The 18,887-nt window shown below is 44.0% G+C and overlaps 2 protein-coding genes across 7 annotated transcripts in view; one reads left to right on the top strand and one right to left on the bottom strand.

Annotated features, from left to right (window-relative positions):
* chac2 (ChaC, cation transport regulator homolog 2 (E. coli)) overlaps positions 1-16,972 on the bottom strand; it is a 29,414-nt gene extending 12,442 nt beyond the window's left edge. Inside the window, exons 1-2 of one of the 2 annotated variants that reach the window (XM_072507875.1) lie at positions 16,806-16,972; positions 233-268 (exon numbers count right to left, since the gene is read on the bottom strand). In XM_072507875.1, the coding sequence (XP_072363976.1) occupies positions 233-268; positions 16,806-16,940 (171 nt within the window). In that variant the 5' untranslated portion in view covers positions 16,941-16,972. The remainder of the gene's footprint in view (positions 1-232; positions 269-16,805) is intronic. The other variant, XM_072507876.1, reaches the window with a different exon arrangement.
* Positions 16,973-17,356: 384 nt separating this feature from the next.
* asb3 (ankyrin repeat and SOCS box containing 3) overlaps positions 17,357-18,887 on the top strand; it is a 160,503-nt gene continuing 158,972 nt past the window's right edge. For 4 of the 5 annotated variants that reach the window (XM_072507877.1, XM_072507879.1, XM_072507881.1 and 1 more), the window contains exon 1: positions 17,357-17,600. The gene's annotated coding sequence lies outside the window, so the exon portion shown is untranslated. The remainder of the gene's footprint in view (positions 17,601-18,887) is intronic. The other variant, XM_072507878.1, reaches the window with a different exon arrangement.

Here is an 18,887-nt window from a genome sequence, read left to right on the forward strand (position 1 = left end):
TGTATTTTACTGCAAAGTTTGTGTTATTTAAGAGTTTAGATTTTAGTAATAATATACAATTCTATAATTTAGAAGTCTTCTGCTATTTTGCACATGCTTGATCAGTTAATAAATATACAATGGCTTGTTGTTGTTCCTACGCAGAAGCTTAAATATTTCAAATACTTTTATGAATGCATTGAAAATCTTAGAAACTGAATGACTGGTTTACAATTATAGATTATTCTTTTACCTCAGGATCTTCAACAAGTGTGACAACTCTTCCAGGCTACAAGGATGGAATAAAAATACATAAAGTCTTAAGAGGTGTATAATCACACAAATTAATTATACTATGATTAAGGACAAGCCAAAGTTGGTCTCATTTTAATAGATCTCATATTAAATTCCTTGCAAACAAAACAAAACTACTCTACAGACTACTTACCTGTACTCTCCCAGAGCATAAACGTATTTTTGCAGGCAATACAAGTTGCTTTATCACTGAATCACACTATAATTCTAAATTTTATTTGGCTTTGCACATTTGAATGTACTGAATCTTAACCCATGTGTTGTTATGAACATTAAATACCCTATATTAGATGTATTTTTAAATGTTCTCTAAATTTATTCCATTTGTTCAGGAGTAATGACCATTACAATAATTATACTGGTAAATTACACGCATTTTACCTTAATGGAGATAAACTGCAAGAAAAGCATTAATACAAATTTTAGACTTGCTTTATTCACAAAACATAACCTCAATTTGAAGACGAAACATGGATTATTCAGAACAATAATCTATTGGTTAAGATCTGGTATTAGTAAATTACAGGGTGGCAAGTTCAAATCTCACCATGATAGGTTGTGAAACTGAATTCAAATAAAAGGCTATATGGACTTTTGTAAACCAAAACTCAACCGGTTCACTTGATTTACTACTCCTATCTGATTCAGCTCAAATGGGAATTCAGTTCCACAGTCCCACAGTCAGCGAGGGATAAATACACCTGGTGCCAGTGTCAACCACATCCCAAAATCTGCAAATATCCAAATGCCTTAATCTGATATTTCTGGATTATAAACGGTAGATATATTCACAATACAAAACCTGTAGTAAACATGCTGTTTTCAATAATCAATAAACACCAAGTTGTATTTGCCACATACAGAAAATGTTTCTTAATTTACTACATCTTTGAAACCCTACTACCATCCTGGGGTTATCATCGAGTAGAACCTGGGTCAGCCATAAACATACTGCGGAAACAGAGCAGGTCAGAGGCTGGGAATTCTGCAGCGGTTAACTCACCTGTCTCCCCAAATTCTGACCACCATCTGCAAGGCACAAGCCAGGAATACATATGCCTGGATGAGAGCAGTTCCCACAACAATCAAGAAGCTCAACATCAATCAGGACAAAGCAGTCCATTTGATTGGCACCTCATCCACCACCTTAAACATTCACTCCCTCCATCACCAGTACACAGTGGTAGCAGTATGTACCATCCACAGGATGCACTGTGGCAACTCACCAAGCTTCCTTCAACAGCACCTTCCAAATCCGTAACCGTTATCACCTAGGAGAAGGGCAAGACACATAGGAAACCTACCACCTGCATGTTCCTCTCCAAACAACACATCATCCTGACTTGGAACTGTACCGCCTGCTGTTCCTTCACTGTTGCTCGATCAAAATCCCTTCCTAATAGTGTAATGATATGTATATTGACTGGGATGTAAAGAGTTAACAAGTTCATGATAATGCTTCTTACCACTAGAATGCACCACAGATCAGTCATATATCATGTGACTAGAGAGTTCTGGGATTAGAAGATGATTAGATCATCAGGAGTTGAGTGTTAGGAGAGAGCTGGAAAAGTGTCAGGCATAGAGAGCAGTTGTATACTTGAAAATTCTGTAAGTTAGAAATAACAGTTTTATACAATAACCTTCTACTTTAGGAATGTGAACAAATCTTAGTTAGTAGTGTAAATACATTTATGGTTTGTTCGTTAACAAAGCTTTGTGTTCTTTATTCAACACAATAACCTTCTACTTTAGGAATGTGAACAAATCTTAGTTAGTAGTGTAAATACATTTATGGTTTGTTCGTTAACAAAGCTTTGTGTTCTTTATTCAACACTACGCATCCGAGCCATCCAGGTAAAGCAGAATAGAGAAGACAACAAATAGCACAGTGAGTGGACCTGTACCAGATGGAGTGCAGCAGTTCAAATAGGCATTTCACCATCACCTACTAAAGGGCAACAAATGTTAGCCTTGGCACTGATGCCCTCAAGCTGTGAAAAAGAAAATCCCGAGGAACGTAAAACAAAGGTCTGCATTTGCACTTGAAAAAAACAGAAATACCAAGTACAATTCTCATTTTGAGGGAAGAATTATCAACTCGAGCAGTCATTCTCATCTCTGGAATGCAAGTCATGTCCAAGCTTGGACCAAGGCTGTAGTAATGGAACAGTTTTCCTGGCAGAATCAAAACTGTACATCAGCAATCGGGTTATTGGTGGGTGCTGCTTGCCAGAACTAACTGATGATGATTGGGATTTAGTTATTGGGCAGTATTTGACTGGATTTAATTTGTCCTTTGTTACAGTGCAAGGCGTGAACCAGCAGACCACAGGCCCAATGGCATATTGAGATCAGAACAACCAATCTAAAGGTTGGGAGAACAAATATATTATATATCCTTAATAAACAAGCATGATTGACAATTCTTTGAAAACGTCACAAGAGCAGCACAGTAGCACAGTGGGTAGCACTGTTGCCTCACAGCTCCAGGGTCCAAGGTTCTATTCCCGCTTGGGTCACTGTCTGTGTGGAATCTGCACGTTCTCCCTGTGTCTGTGTGAGTTTCCTCCCACAAGTCCCGAAAGACGTACTATTAGATAATTTGGTCATTCTGAATTCTCCCTCTGTGTACCCGAACAGGCGCCGGAATGTGGTACTCGGGGCTTTTCACAGTAACTTCATTGCATTGTTAATGCAAGCCTACTTGTGACAATAAAGATTCTTATTAATAAAAAAATTAAACTACAATGGCAAACGTCAACAATTTGCTCCCAATTAAAAGCTAAATTAAAAAGCCCAAAGTATAACAAGGTATAACACTTGATTAAACAATTGGTTTAAATTAAAATACTTTGAGAGGCATAATTCTAACTTGGGAAGTTTTGAAAGGTGTCATGCAGGGTTCAATGCTTGAGACATGCTTTTCTCATCGACACATGGCCTGAGGCTTGAAATCAGCTCAAATTGAAGTGACAGCACGAAAATAGAGAAAACAATAGAAGTCGAAGATGCTGATCAATTGCAGAATTTAGATTGACAATGAAATTGCAAAGACAAATGGCAAAATTAAACTTAACACTGCTAAATATTACATAAGGACCAAGGAATAGGCCAGTCAGCTCCTCAAGCCTACTTTACCATTCAAATATGATCATGACTGATCTGCAGTAGAGAATTCCAAAGATTAATGATTTAGAAAGAAGAAATTCCCCTCACCTCCTTGTTGGAAGGGAGACTCCTTATTCTGAAAATGTGTCGCCCTAGTTCTAGGTTCCCTGCAAGAGTAATCATCCTTTCAGCAACTACCCAGTCAAGCCTCCTTAGAATCTTGTATGTTTCAATATGATAACCTCTTATTCTTCTAAATTCCATTGGGTATACGCCCAACCTGTCCCCATAAGACACTGTCTTCATCCGAGGAATCAACCTAGTGTACCTTGTCTGAACTGCCTCCAATGTATATCCCTCCTTAAACTAAAACTATAAACCGTACTCTGGGTGCGCTGCAAGGGCCTTTCCTGTTGATTCTCTTATTTCCCATTTCTTTTAATTTTCAGTTATCTTTTTTGATCCATGGATGTTTTTAAAAAATAAATTTAGAGTACCCAATTCATTTTTTCCAAATATGGGGTAATTTAGCACGGCCAATCCACCTATCCTGCACATCTTTTTGGGTTGTGGGGGCGAACCCCACGCAAACACAGGGAGAATGTGCAAACTCCACATGGACAGTGACCCAGAGCTGGGATCGAACCTGGGACCTTGGCGCCGAGAGGGAGCAGTGCTACTCACTGCGCCACCGTGCAGCCCTCGATCCATGGATGTTTAACGGACATATACTATTAAATCGAGCAGAGCAAGTGAAGAACTCAAAACTTACAATATAGTATACTGTGCTAGCTTTCAAACAGCAGAACTCAAGACTTCTTGGCACCAGAGAGATCGGAGGGACTCGGGTCAATTGGTTGGCTGGTGGCCAAAGGACCATATCCTGCCCGTTAGCAGATGGTGGAATTGGCCAAAAGGACCGTATCCTGCCAGTTAGCAGACGGTGATTGGTTCTTACCCAAGTGGAATGGTTTTCAGAGAACCAAGGAAAGGATGATTGGGTCTTGGATGCTCAGAACGGAAGCGTGAGTCTCTCTCCTTTTCCAAAAAAGCTGCATAGCTGCTGTATTTCTGAACCCTAACTTGGATTAATCTACAGTTAAAAACCATTACAGATTGAAATCAGAAACCTCGAACTGAAAGCCTAGACTGAAGGAAGGTGGGCTAGATGACAACCATCTGAGACAAAGACTCATCCTTTTACTTTCATCATTATTTTTTCACCTCTCCTTTCCCCTGTGATTCTTTGCCTGCCGTGACATAAAGAGGATTGGGTGAGTTAAAGAGGGGGAGGGGGTTAGGAATTAGATAATTGTTAACTAGTTGCATTTATTGCAGTTTTAATTATAGTTACTGCTATTAATAAAATTAATTGTGTTTAGATCTACAAACCTGGTGACTTTAGATATTGGGCAGCCAAGGGCCGAAGACCTCGGTTGTTTATCTTAGAATAATTTGTTAATTTCAATTGTGTTGCGACTCCAGGTCAAGTGGGGTGGAATTGACTGTGCACTAGCCCAGTGGGTCGTAAAAGAGCTCTCATCGATGCCCTATATAATGGTAGCAAGACTTCCCTACTTTTATGTTCCGTCCTCCTTGCAATACAGGGCTAACATTTCAATTGCTTTCTCAATTACTTGCTGTACCGACACAACAACTGTTTGGGATTCATGCACTAGGATACCCAGATCTCTTTGTACCACAGTATTCTGCCGCCTCTCCATTTAAATAATATTCTGCTTTTTTGTTTTTCCTTCCAAAGTCGGCAGCCTCACATTTTTCCACGTTATTCTCCATTTGCCAAATGTTAGCCCACTCAACCTTTGTAAACCCGTTGCAGACGTTTATGTGGGATTTTCAAATTGGTGTCGGGAACCTGACACCCGGGTGAATTCTGGGGCCCAACCCCGCACCTCAGCATGATACGGTTTTTCAATCTAAGTGGCCAAATTGGGCAGGAGGTGAGCTCAGTACCTAAGTTGTAGAGCCAAGCACCTCCAGGAGATGGGAGCTACCTGAAGAGCACCAACGGCAAAGGCAGATGACAACCCTGTTGGGGGCTACTTCTGCAAAGATGGATAAAGCAGGCAACTTCTTACAGGGCGAGCAGCATCAACGAATGAAAGAGGCCTTGTAGGAAAAATTAAGATCCTGCGCTTGCACTGGCACAATGTTAATTAAAAGCAGTTCAAACACAAGGACAAACTTTACTTAGCCCTACAATGAATATGACAATTGTTCAGGTTGACTGAAAGAGTTTACGAATTCCACTTTGTACCAAACAGGCCCCTTAACAAGCTCCTTAAGGACCTTAAATGGAGCTCGTAGATGTCTTGTTCCCTCCTCTGCCAGCCCTTTGAACAAACTGACCAGAGGCATTGGGGTCCCAAGATAATCTCGATGACTGCAATTTTGAAATTGCACCCGCACTGGCTAACACTGGAGCTCTGAAAGTCTAGCCCTGTTGTGCACTCCTCGCAACTTGCTTTCCTATTTATCTTTGTATTGTCAGCAAATCTAGCAACAATACACGCTCTAAACCAAGTCTTTTTTAAAGTATGTTTATTCCAAATTGTCAACAATTTTACAATGACAAACCCACCCAACACATTAAACACCCCCCCCACACCCATACCTCCTCCTTCCTTCCCCCCTCCCCACCCCTCCCTCAACAGTAACCAGTTCATCAAAATGCAGAATGAAACCCAAACCATTGTAGAACCCACCACTCGCCCCCCTTCGAGCAAGAACTCCAGCAGGTCCCCCCACCATGTCGAGGCACGTGGTGAAGAAGCTGACCTCACCCCAACAAGACCAGCCTGTGAGCAATCAGTGAGGTGAAGGCCAAGACATCTGCCCCCACACCCATCAGCAACTCCGGCCGGTTCGACATCCCGAATATGGCTACAAGGGCTCCACATCCACATGCAGAAACCCCAAAATAGTGCTGAAAACTGTCATCCAAAACCTTTCCAGCTTCAGGCAGGACCAAAACATAATGATATGGTTCGCAGGTCCCTCCCACATCGCTCACTGACATCCTCCATCCCCTCCAACAGCTGGCTCATCCAAGGCTTTGTCAGGTGCACTCTGTACATCACCTTTAACTGTTTCAGCCCCAGCCTCGCGCTCAAAGTCGAGGCATTCACCCTCCGCAGCACCTTGCACCACATTCCCTCCTCCAGCGCCGCCCCCACTTAGCCTTAACCCCCTCCGTGGACACCTTATCTTCCTCCAAAATCCTCTAGTAAACCACCGAGACGATCCCCCCCCAACCTCCCCCCCCCCCCCCCCCCCCCGGCAGTGCCGCCTCCAGCAATGAGGGGGCAGGCATATTCGGTAAGGTTGGGAATATCTCAGTCCTGCACATGCATGTATCGGACCCCCCCCCAACTCAACCCAAACTTCTCATTCAGCTCCTACAAGCTTGAAAACTGCTCTCCCAGAAACAAATCCTTCATCTCCCTAAACCTTCTCCGCCCATCCCCAAGACCTTGCATCCATCCTCCCCGGCTCAAATCTGTGATTTCCCCTGATCGGCAGCCCCCCCAACCCCGCTACCAACCTAAAATGCCGCCGAAACTGCCTCCAAATCTCTAAACCAAGTCATTAATAGAGATTGTAAATAGTTGAGGTCTCATCACTGATCCCTATGATTTACTACATTAATTACACTTTGCCAACCTGAAAATGACCTATTTATCTCGACTTTGTTTCCTGTCGTTAGCCAATTTTCTATCCAGCACCATGATCTCTTAGCTTGTGTGGTAACCTTTTATGGTGCACCTTATTGAATACTATTTGGAAATCCAAACAGGCCAGTTCTACTGGCCTCCCTTTATCCACCCTGCTGGTTACATTCTCAAAACCCAGAATAACTTTGTTAAACTCCATTTCCCTTTCATAAAACAATGCTGACTCTGCTTGATAGTATAATGAATTTATAAACGCATTGTTACTACTTCTTTAATAATGGATACCAGGATTTATTCAATGATAGATGCGAGGCTTACTGGCCTAAAGTTCCCTGTCTCTCTCCTTTCTTGAACAGAGGCGTATGGTTTGCGGTTTTTCAATCAGCTGGGACCATATCTGCAGTCACTTTTTTTAAGACCCTAAGCTATAGGCCTCATTTATTAACTGTCCCTAATTGCCCTTGCGAAGGTGATGGTGAGCTGCCTTTTTGAACCGCTGCAGTCCATGTGGTGTAGGTACACGTACAGTGCTGGTAGGAAAGGAATTCTTGGATTTTGACTCAGGAACATTGAAGAAATGCCGATAACCCAGTCAGGATGGTGAGTGGCTTGGATGGGAACGTGCAGGTGGTGGCATTCTTGTGCATCCGCTGCCCTTGTCCTGCTAGGTGTAGAGATGATTTTGCGTTGCTGCACTGATCTGGTGCTTGATTAAGAATTATTCCACCTCCTTTTCCTTTCTTCTCCGCCATCTGAAATGGCAAATACCCTTGAACACATCTGCAATTGCCAGATCAAACTTGTTAATTTGTATTTTTACCATGAATTTATCTATCTTGTCATGAATGCTTTGCGTGGGCGGCACGGTGGCGCAGTGGTTAGCATCGTTGCCTACGGTGCCGAAGACCCGGGTCAGATCCTAGCCCCGGGTCACTATCCATTTAGAGTTTGCACATTCTCTCCGTGTATGTGTGGGTTTCACCCCCACAACCCAAAGATGTGCAAGGAAGGTACATTGGCCACACTAAATTGCCCCTTAATTGGAAAAAAATGTAACTGGGTACTCTAATGAATGCTTTGTGCATTCAGTTAAAGTGCGATAAATTCTGTCTGTTCACCATGTGACGCTATTTGTTGTGCACTTTTATGTTTGTATGCTTTGTCCCTTCCTGTCATGGTCCAGTTACCATTATCTGTATCACTACTCTGCACTACTGCCTTGTACTACTTTACTTGTAAATGTTCTAAATCGCCCCTCGCCATGAGTGTAAAGCCTTCTCGCCAGGACAATTCAAAAGAAACCCACCCCAATTTTCCCACACTAATTTTTGCGTTACGCATTCAACTCTCTGATCCCTTCGATCCAAGGCCAATTTTCTCATTCCTCCTGTGCTTCTGCATTTTAATATAACCCTTAGATGTTCATACTCCCTCAACCTCTGTCGTTGGTTCCCACATGGATCATGACAACTGGATCCTTCCCATCCGAAGTTCCTTTCCAGTTCCATAGTAATAGATCAAAGTGAATGATACTGAAGAAAACCTAAAAAGGAGGTCCAAGGTTCATAGTATACTCATGACTTTTGGTGTATAAATAATGTAAGCACCAATTAAAAAATGATTCTGGATATTTATAGTTAGAATACTAGAGTATAAGATACCGGAGAATATGTTGACACTTTACTATACAGAGGTCAGGTTGTACTTGGGAAACATGTGTAAGTATTCAAGCGATAACAAAGGGAAAAAGATAGATGTGGTGAAAAGGAGTAAATAACAAGGATCATTTAGAGAAACGTAAACTGTTTAATCTAGAAACTGTTTAATCTAGAAAAAAAAAGACCTCTAGAAATACATAAAATATTAAATGGTGAAAAGATATTGGGCTGGATTCTCCTCACCCCGACTCCGAAATCAGGGCTGGCGCTGGGGCGGAGAATCCAATTCCCCGCACGGAATCAGGACTGGCGCCGGTTCCCCAATTCTGCGGGCCCCGAAAAGCGGGCATAGGCATGGCACCTACCGGGGGCCATTGCTGGAGGCCCACTCCGCCCTTCTCCACCCCCGACTGGCCGGGTCACGACGGCGTGGACCACTCATGGTCCTGCCGGTCAGGAAACTAGCATGACGGCTGCAGACTCAGTGCGCGGCCGGCCTGGTCAGGGACGAGCCGATCGGAGGGCATGGGGGGCCTTATACGCGGCCAGGCAATGTTTGGGCAGGCGGTCGGTCAGGGTCGGGCGCGCGGATGATCAGGGGCTCTATTTTTAATGTCCAGCTCCGCGTAAACGCGGGCTCCGACCCACAAGTGCGGGGGCCCGTATCAGCAGCAAAAGCTGCTAGTTTCATGTCGGGACCCTGCTAGCCCCCTGCACGGCTAGGAATATGTGGCCACTTCACGGCAGTTTTTTGTTGTTGTTGAAAATTAAAATCATGATGGCCCAGATTTTGTGGAGTAATGACATTGATACCATCAGTGTACATCATTCTCCACTGAAACCACCAGCAACTTCGAGAGTCAGCACTTGCATAGTAAAACTCAGAGATCCAGATATTTCTGTCAGCAATTCAACTCTTCTCCACTGAGTATGCTGTTGAAGTCCCTAGGAATGGAGATCAATTAGAAATCAATGAACTGACAGGAACTTAACCTTCATGTAAAAACCCTCGATGAATGCAGTGTAATAGACTATTTAAACAAACCAAGTTCTGAATTACTATGACGTACTGAGGCTCCTGCCAAGAAAGGGCAGGAATCGCTTTTCAATAAATTCAAATGCCATTACAGGGCTTCCCTGTAATATGTTTCCCCCCTTCACTGAATATTTATACCTTGCTGACATGACATCATGTCGAGGGGAACCTGCCTGGGGTGCCAAGGTAACCATAGCCATTGGGGAAGAGGGTCATGCCTGGGCAATGCCCTGGAAGTGCCAAACTACCAGCGTCAACCTGGCACCATCAGGTTTAGGCTGCAACAGAACCTCGGCAGTACGAACCATGGTGCTGGTATGCCTGGAAAAGAGTTGTTGTGCTGGCAAAGGCAGATCCTGCCGTGGTAGATTTTTCAGGCTGATGAGTACAGGAGAGCAGTCTGTATGGTCATATTTCTCACATCGATCAAAGTATTAGCATAGAGTGGATTCCTGTGAATATAGTCTGGCCATTCCTCCAGACAATATTCTCATATCTGAATACAATCATCATCTTGCTCCTGTGCTTGTTTTATTTCCTACAATCTTTTTCCAGTAGCTGGTTAGTGTGGAATGATTAAGACTGTTTATGCTTCCAACTCCTTGATGAAGTGTAAATCCTCTTGTTTTGTTCCATCTGCTTGTCATTCGGAAGCCAGTGTTTCAGATTAAGGTTAATGAGATATGTCCAAGGGCAGTATCAAATGACAGTCTCACACATGCGGATATCAGACGGAACCGCTGTGCTTTGGGCGCAAAATCACAGAGTTGAGATTCCTCCTGAAATCAGCAAGCAATATTAAAATTATTTCTTGTGTGGCTTTTGTGGTGATATGCATGTGCACAGTAATGTATACAGTTATTGAAAGGACCTCCAACCAGCAGGTGGCGAAAGAGATCCACCATGTGATTGCAGAAATCTGGCAGCTGGTAGTAAATCGTACTAGAGGTCAGGCGTACTAGAAGTAGCTCCAGGAGAATTCACTGATACGGTATTTGGTCTTGAATTTCCCTAGGCCTGTAAATCATTTTAGAAATGAATTCCTGAATGTACTGCTGTAACGCTCAGCAGCAATCTCACCAACTTCATAGGTTAGCTTCAGTTTTAAGCATACCTTTCTGCTTATTAGAGAGCATTCTTGATTTTGAATCCCAGGTTAAAGTCCAACAGGTTTGTTTCAAACACTAGCTTTCGGAGCACTGCTTCTTCCTCAGATGAATGGAGAGGTTCACCCGAGGAAGGAGCAGTGCTCCGAAAGCTAGTGTTTGAAACAAACATGTTGGACTTTAACCTGGTGTTGTAAGACTTCTTACTGTGCTCACCCCAGTCCAATGCCGGCATCTCCACATCTTGATTTTGAATGACAGTGAGGTTCGAAGATTTCTCCATTTTCAACTTTAACATGAGTTGGCTTTTAACTTTCAACGTAGTCCCACCACAACCCTGTAATTTGGTAGGTGAAGGTTGCAGTGTAATCTGCTTGAGCTACTTTATTTTATTAAAACAAACACCGGTGTCTAATTTAAACTCTATGGGATGTTCATCCACTTTTGAGTTTCATACAGCAATATTTCTTTACGGTTTCATTTACCTCCCCAAGGCTGGTTGCTTCCTTCTTCTGTGGGTCTTCCACTTCTTGGAGGTCACTCTGCTTTAATATTGTCTCCCTCTTTTTAAATAGTCAGTATTTTGGAGCGACAAATAGTTTTGAAAGGCGTATTCTTCCACAGTTGTGACATCTGCTCCTTCTGCTAGACATTCTTCTTGCTGGTGTTGGTTGTTCCCACCACATTGGAGACATTTCCAGATGGCAATTGGAGTGCTTTCTCCCATTTTAGTGGCTTTAGGCTTTGGCACACTTGCTTTCTTATGGTCTACAAACTGAATGATCTCACCTGCTCTTCTCTGCAGGACCTCACCTTCGTCACAACTAACCTGTTTTCTGAGTTCTGTTTATTGAGCAATTTGCTTTCACCAGTGTTATATCCCCTTTTGATTGTCAGAGATCTGATACTGCTTCTTTTGGGACCTCTACTAAGATTCTGTCAAATCAATTCATTCCTCAAGCTTCCATAATCAAAGTTCCCTGCCAACCTGCTCAGATCTTTGATGATAAATCCATACCTGGTCTTTGCCTTCTCTTATTAAATTTGGTCCTTTCCTTAATTTAGATTTCTGTTGAAATATGCATCAAACACTTGCAGGACTTTTTCATGAGAAGTTGAACTCTCATCAACTCTCTGCCTTGCTGTCACATTGTCAGCAACAGATCCAAACTGCATAAAGTAGTGTGCTGACCTGTTTTAAAAAAAATAAAAAATTATTGCGCAAGCCAGAAGCAGTTCTATATTTCGTGGACCTCTTTCTCCAGTTATTGGCCTGTCGTGAGCCTTCAGCGTTCCAAAATAGTTCTAAGAATGATAGTATGGATTATATGCTTCTCCTGAGCCCTGGAACAGTTTCTGTTTCACTGGTGTTGCTTGTCTGTGCTCGCTGCGGTCAGTCCGGGTCTGTGTCTGAGCTTGTATCTGCTGCACTCGGGATGTTCCAACATTTTGAATCTGTTCCTTTCATCCTTCTTTCCACTATATCTTTGACTTGCCTGCTTTGCAACAGGTCGGGCGTGTTAAAGCTTGCTGGGTCTTTTACTCGCTGTCCATGACCACCACCAGTGCCATCATGTTTCATTATGTGTTTGGGATCTAAACGAGCTTCTTTGTGGTTTGTCTATCCTCCCAACGTAAACAACTGGAGGCTGTAGTTTGTTAAGGTTATTACTCAATTTACAGCTACTATTTACATATCGGGCACTCTGCACAAGGTTGAAACTTCTCCTCCTGCCAGATATCTGTTAGTTAACTATGTAATGCTACATCAGCACCATGTGTTACTTTTCTCTCACTCCCTTACCGAGGAATGCTGAGGCTATTGCATCATCCTTATTGCTGCCCAGCTGAGATCAGCCAACTCAACATATTATAAGAACTAAACTGGAGGTTGGTCTGCAAATGCAGAACCTCGACTTTAAAATTGACAAACTTACTTATCTTGTTATTTCCTCCTTTGATCTCAAACATAAAGTAAACATAGCCATTGGGGAAGAGGGACATGCCTGGGCCTTGGTGATAACAAACAAAGAACAAAGAAAATTACAGTACAGGAACAAGCCTTTCGGCCCTCCCAGCCTGCGCCGATCCAGATCCTTTATTTAAACCTGTCGCCTATTTTCCAAGGATCTACTTCCCTCTGTTCCCCGCCTGAGGGCCGAAGGGCCTGTTCTGTGCTGTACTGTTCTATGTTCATATATCTGTCCAGATGCATCTTAAATGATGCTATCGTGTCTGCCTCTACCACCTCCGCTGGCAAAGCATTCCAGGCACCTACCACCCTCTGTGTAAAAAACTTTCCAGGCACATCTCCCTTAAACTTTCCCCCTCTCACCTTGAAATCGTGACCCCTTGTAATTGACTCCCCCACTCTTGGAAAAAGCTTGTTGCTATCCACCCTGTCCATACCTCTCATAATTTTGTAGACCTCAATCAGGTCCGCCCTCAACCTCCGTCTTTCCAATGAAAACAATCCTAATCTACTCAACCTTTCTTCATAGCTAGCACCCTCCATACCAGGCAACACCCTGGTGAACCTCCTCTGCACCCTCTCTAAAGCATCCACATCTATCTGGTAACGTGGCGACCAGAACTGCATGCAGTATTCCAAATGTGGCCTAACCAAAGTCCTACACAACTGTAACATGACCTGCCGAGTCTTGTACTCAATACCCCGTCCAATGAAGGCAAGCATGCTGTATGCCTTCTTGACCACTCTATCGACCTGCGTTGCCACCTTCAGGATACATTGGACCTGAACTCCCAGATCTCTCTCTACATCAATATTCCCCAGGACTCTTCCATTGACCGTATAGTCCGCTCTTGAATTAGATCTTCCAAAATGCATCACCTCGCATTTCTCTGGATTAAACTCCATCTGCCATTTCTCTGCCCAACTCTCCAATCTGTCTATATTTTGCTGTATTCTCTGACAGTCCTCCTTGCTATCTGCAACTCCACCAATCTTAGTATCATCTGCAAACTTCATCACAAACAACAGTGGTCCGAGCACGGATCCCTATGGAACACAACTAGTCACCTTTCTCCATCTTGAGACACTCCCTTCCACCACTACTCTGTCTCCTGTTGCCCAGCCAGTTCTTTATCCATCTAGCTAGTACACCCTGAACCCCATACGACTTCACTTTTTCCATCAACCTGCCATGGAAAACTTTATCAAACACCTTACTGAAGTCCATGTATATGACATCTACAGCCCTTCTCTCATCAATTAACTTTGTCACTTCCTCAAAGAATTCTATTAGGTTTGTAAGACATGATCTTCCCTGCACAAAACCATGCTGCCTATCACTGATAAGTCTATTTTCTTCCAAATGTGAATAGATCCTATCCCTCAGTATCTTCTCCAACAGTTTGCCTACTACTGACGTCAAGCTCACAGGTCTATAATTTCCTGGATTATCCCTGCTACCTTTCTTAATCAAAGGGACAACATGAGCAATTCTCCAGTCCCCCGGGACCTCACCCGTGCTCAAGGGTGCTGCAAAGATATCTGTTAAGGCCCCAGCTATTTTGTCCCTCGCTTCCCTCAGTAACCTGGGATAGCTCCCATCCGGACCTGGGGACTTGTCCACCTTAATGCCTTTCAGAATACCCAAAACTTCCCCCTTCTTTATGCCGACTTGACCTAGAGTATTTAAACATCCATCCCTAGCCTCAACATCTGTCATGTCCTTCAGTTTAGTATTGATGCAGCTAAAATGAATCTTTAGTTGCCCATGATTTCAAACTATCGGCATAGACTTTTCTTCTCACCCTACCAACTTTTTGTCAGCAATCAAAGACAGGGCTGTGTTGAAATAAACAACGAATCTGAACAATATGGGGGACTGAGTTACCATTGAGCTTTCAATGGTGAACTTTCAACACATACACCAGCATGCAAGTGTTAACATTAAAGGTAATACAGGATCTCAAAATGCATCTCAAAAGATCCAAGTATACATTAGATTAACTGGAACCCAAAGTGTCTTGGAAAATGCAGCAGCTGCTGAACACCTGTTCAATTGACTAGTTTGCACATTTATCACTTGGGCAGACATTTTGCAGTCAGTGGTGTCGCAATGGTGGTCACTGTCATGTTCCCCCCACAACCAAACAGTTACATGGCAGCCTCAGGCGATGCCCACTACATATGCAACTGCTGTTCATTCCTATAGGTACCAGAACCATCACCAACAGATGCCACAGCACTCCAATTATCTGGCCTACGATACAGGTCCCCTACACCAGTGGACATGCAGACTCCTCCAGAGGACAATGCAGCAAACTCTGCACCCACTGAGCACACAGACAAAATGCTCCAGCTTGTCCACATGGAGGACACCAGCCTGAGAAAGACTACGACACCACCAACTGGCATAACCACATGCTCAGGGTGTTTGAGCAAACCAAATACAGGTTGAGCATTCCTTATCTGAAATGCTTCGGACCAAATGTGCATCGAATTTTGGAATTGATGTGCATCCGCATTGGGAACTGCGCATGTGCACCGTGTTGGGAACCATGCAAGCGAGGCGCATTGGGAGCTGTACCTCACCCGGGAACCTTCCCAGAACCTTGTGGGATTTACCACTCATAAGACCATAAGACATAGGAGCAGAATTAGGCCACTCGGCCCATCGAGACTGCTTTGCCATTCAATCATGGCTGATATTTTTCTCATCCCCATTCTCCTGCCTTCTCCCCATAACCCCTGATTTATCAAAAACCTATCTATCTCTGTCTTAAAAACACTCAGTGATTTGGCCTGCACAGCCTTCTGTGTCAAAGAGTTCCACAGATTCACCACCCTCTGGCTGAAGAAATTCCTCCTTGTCTCTGTTTTAAAGGATCGTCCCTTTAGTCTGAATCTTACATGGACTCCCAAGGCCCTTTGTGCTTCTGATTTCCTAAGCATTTCCCCATTTGGAAAATAGTCTGTGCCTCCATTCCTCCTTCCAAAATGCATAACTACACTTTTCCACATTGCATTCCATCTGTTGCTTCTTTGCCCACTCTCCTAACCTGTCCAAGTCCTTCTGCAACTCCCCTGCTTTCTCAATACTACCTGTCCCTCTACATATTTCTGCATCAATTTCCTCAACTATCTCTTTTAGAACCCTGTGGTGTAGTCCATCCAGTCCAGGTGATTTATCCACCTTCAGACCTTTCAGTTTCCCCAGAACCTTCTCCTTAGTGATGGCCACTACTCCGTCAGCGCTTAGAAAAAAAGTACGGATTTAGGAATTTTTCAATTTTGCGATACCTGTACCTGGTTCCAGGAATATATTACCACCCAGTCAAGAACTGGTCTTCAAACCTAATCTTTCAACAATGGAAGGTGGTGGGGGAAAGGAGATACAATGGGCTATGCATCAGCTTAATCCCTGCCTCGCTGAATGTAAATAGTTATGTATTGCTAGCCTGTTTAATTTGTATGTTACAAAATGAACCAACACATTTCTAACGGTGATCAGAGAATGTATTAATGGGAGGTGTGTGTTTCCTTCAGACATGGGCTTTGCAACAGCCGCAAAAAAACAAGAACCACAGGCTGGCTACACTAACCGACACAATATGGGACAAATCCGTACACAGTACGCACTTTGTACGTTCCTCGGCCGCAGAAAAGTATTTTTCACTGTACTTCGATACGTGACAATAAATCAAATCAAATCCTTTCTGCACTCCAAATGTATACTGACCAGAGGTGTGACCGTGTGGAGAAGGGAAGGGGAACCTAGGGGAGGGAGAATTAGCTCCCAAAGGTGAAGGGGTGGGCAGGCGAGGGAAACCTGCTGTCACTTCACCGGGATTTAAACAGCCGCCACAACGGTGGACGGCGATTCGCATCGAATGTCAGCCCCTCAGCAGCCAGTGCCGGGCCGTCTACCTGACTCACCTTGCCCGGGACACCCCGGTGGTCGGTGCTGCCCTGCCAGAAGCGACGGATGTAGCCCCGAATGTAACCCACTAACTTCTCCTGGTAAGGGAAATCCACTTTCCAAATCAGCGATCCGTAACCGAATATCCACATTACTGCACCACCCCACCCCCCCAAGATAACTGGCTGCCGTGCCCTTATTAACCGTAAACCCTCTCGGGGGACGATCCCAGCCACCCGAGCAACCAAACCAGGAACTGACTCCCCCCCACCCACTCAACGGCGGGCCCTCCCACGGCGCAGGCGCACCGGCTGCAGGGCGTGAAAGACCGAATGGGGAATGGAGTTCCAGCTTGTCACGTGATCCCGCCTTCCGCTGGCGCCGCGCGGACATCAACTCCCAGCAGGCCCCGCGCAGCTCTCTCCTCTGATTCGTCCGCCAAATGCAGCCTATCGTTGAAGGGGTCGTGGCCGGGCGAGCCAATCCGCTGTCAGCTCCGTGGGCGCCAGCGCACACGGTGACTAAACCGGAAGTCGTGGGAAAGGTGAGCGGGAGGCTCGAGGTGAGGGTGAAAAGTGAGGAGTGAAGAAGTTGAGCAAGGCCAGGTTTTGCTTCTGTTGGTTAGGTTTGTGTAAGTCAAATTTTCGGAGTGCTGTGTTCGGATGAATCATGTCACCCGCTACGTCACAAGCCTGCAGCAGATTTCGGCTTTACCTTTAGTGTCAAAACAAAACATTGCGGATGCTGAAAAACTGGGAGGGAAAACGTTTAAAGTATTCAGCAGGTCAAGCAAAACAGGATTGATGTTTCAGGTCAGTGACCCTTCATTAGCACTTAAGACGGAGCCTGACCTCAGTAGTTGACAGCATTTTCTTCATTTATTATTTGTTTTAAGTTCTCCGCTAGCGAAGAATGAGTGTCAACCCGGAGTACTAACAGACCACCGCGTCTACCTTATTCTCCTGGGTTTGTTGGCTTGTCACACACTATCGCCTCTTCCCGCCCCAGGATTAGACATTTTTCGTATCGACCAATAAGGTTCATTGGGTGGTGGAGCATTGATTCAGGGTTAGGCCTTTAAATTCCATACAATGTTCTGCCACTCAGTTAGCTCATGAACAGTCTCTCTCTCAATTGTATTACTTTTTATTATTTCAAAAATATACTTAATTGTAAAATATCTGAAAGAACATTAGAAACATCTGAGCTGCTCGCAGAAAAATACTTTTCACTGTACCTTGGTGCACGTGACAATAAACATGAACGAACAAACCTATTCATGCACCTGGTTTTAATTTGAGACTTAAATCCTTGGTATCATTCTGAGAAATTTTTGCTGTAGCCTCTCCAATGATACAAAATATTTAGCCTCATCTCTATTTTAAATGGGTGACCCTTTTTTTCAGCAGTGACCCCAAATTCTAGATTCCCTTACAAGAGGAAACATCCTCTCTACATCCACATTGTCAAGACCACTCAGGATCTTGCATGTTAATGGGGAGGTGGTGGTGTAGTGGTATTGTCTGGATTATTGAAACCCAGTGATTTTTATTTTTTTTTCCCCCCCTTGTCATGCCACTTGTTCAAATTCTGGATGAGGTCTAACTCTCCAAATGAACACTGAAAGTTCTAAGCCTATTTTCTGGTCCCTGTCACTGACTCCATCCCTCTCCCAGGTCATTGTTTGGTTCTGAGTCATACCATTAAAAGACCTGTAGTCCTGTTTGGGCCTTGGATGAGTTTCAACCAGAACCGTTGCTGCATCACAAAGAGCACCTACTTCTATCTCTGAAACATTATCCATCTCCACTCAACCTCAGCGGTTCTGCTGTTGAAATCCCCATTTGTGCCTGTATTACCTCTAGACTTGGTGATTCTAATGCTGTCTTGGCTGTCCATCCGACACCCGCCATAGTAGATTTGAACTCATTCAAAACTCTGCTGCTTTATCAAAAATTCCTCTACTATTTCTGTGACCACTGGCCTCATTGGGGGAGAGGTCTGTGTTCCACAGCACTAATTTCATGTTGGAATGGCTATATTTAGGACTCTGCTTTTGTCAGACTGCTAGTTTGGCATACATGCATGTCACCTTTGGT

This window comes from Scyliorhinus torazame, chromosome 1 (assembly GCF_047496885.1).
Source record: "Scyliorhinus torazame isolate Kashiwa2021f chromosome 1, sScyTor2.1, whole genome shotgun sequence".
Classification (NCBI taxonomy): domain Eukaryota; kingdom Metazoa; phylum Chordata; class Chondrichthyes; order Carcharhiniformes; family Scyliorhinidae; genus Scyliorhinus; species Scyliorhinus torazame.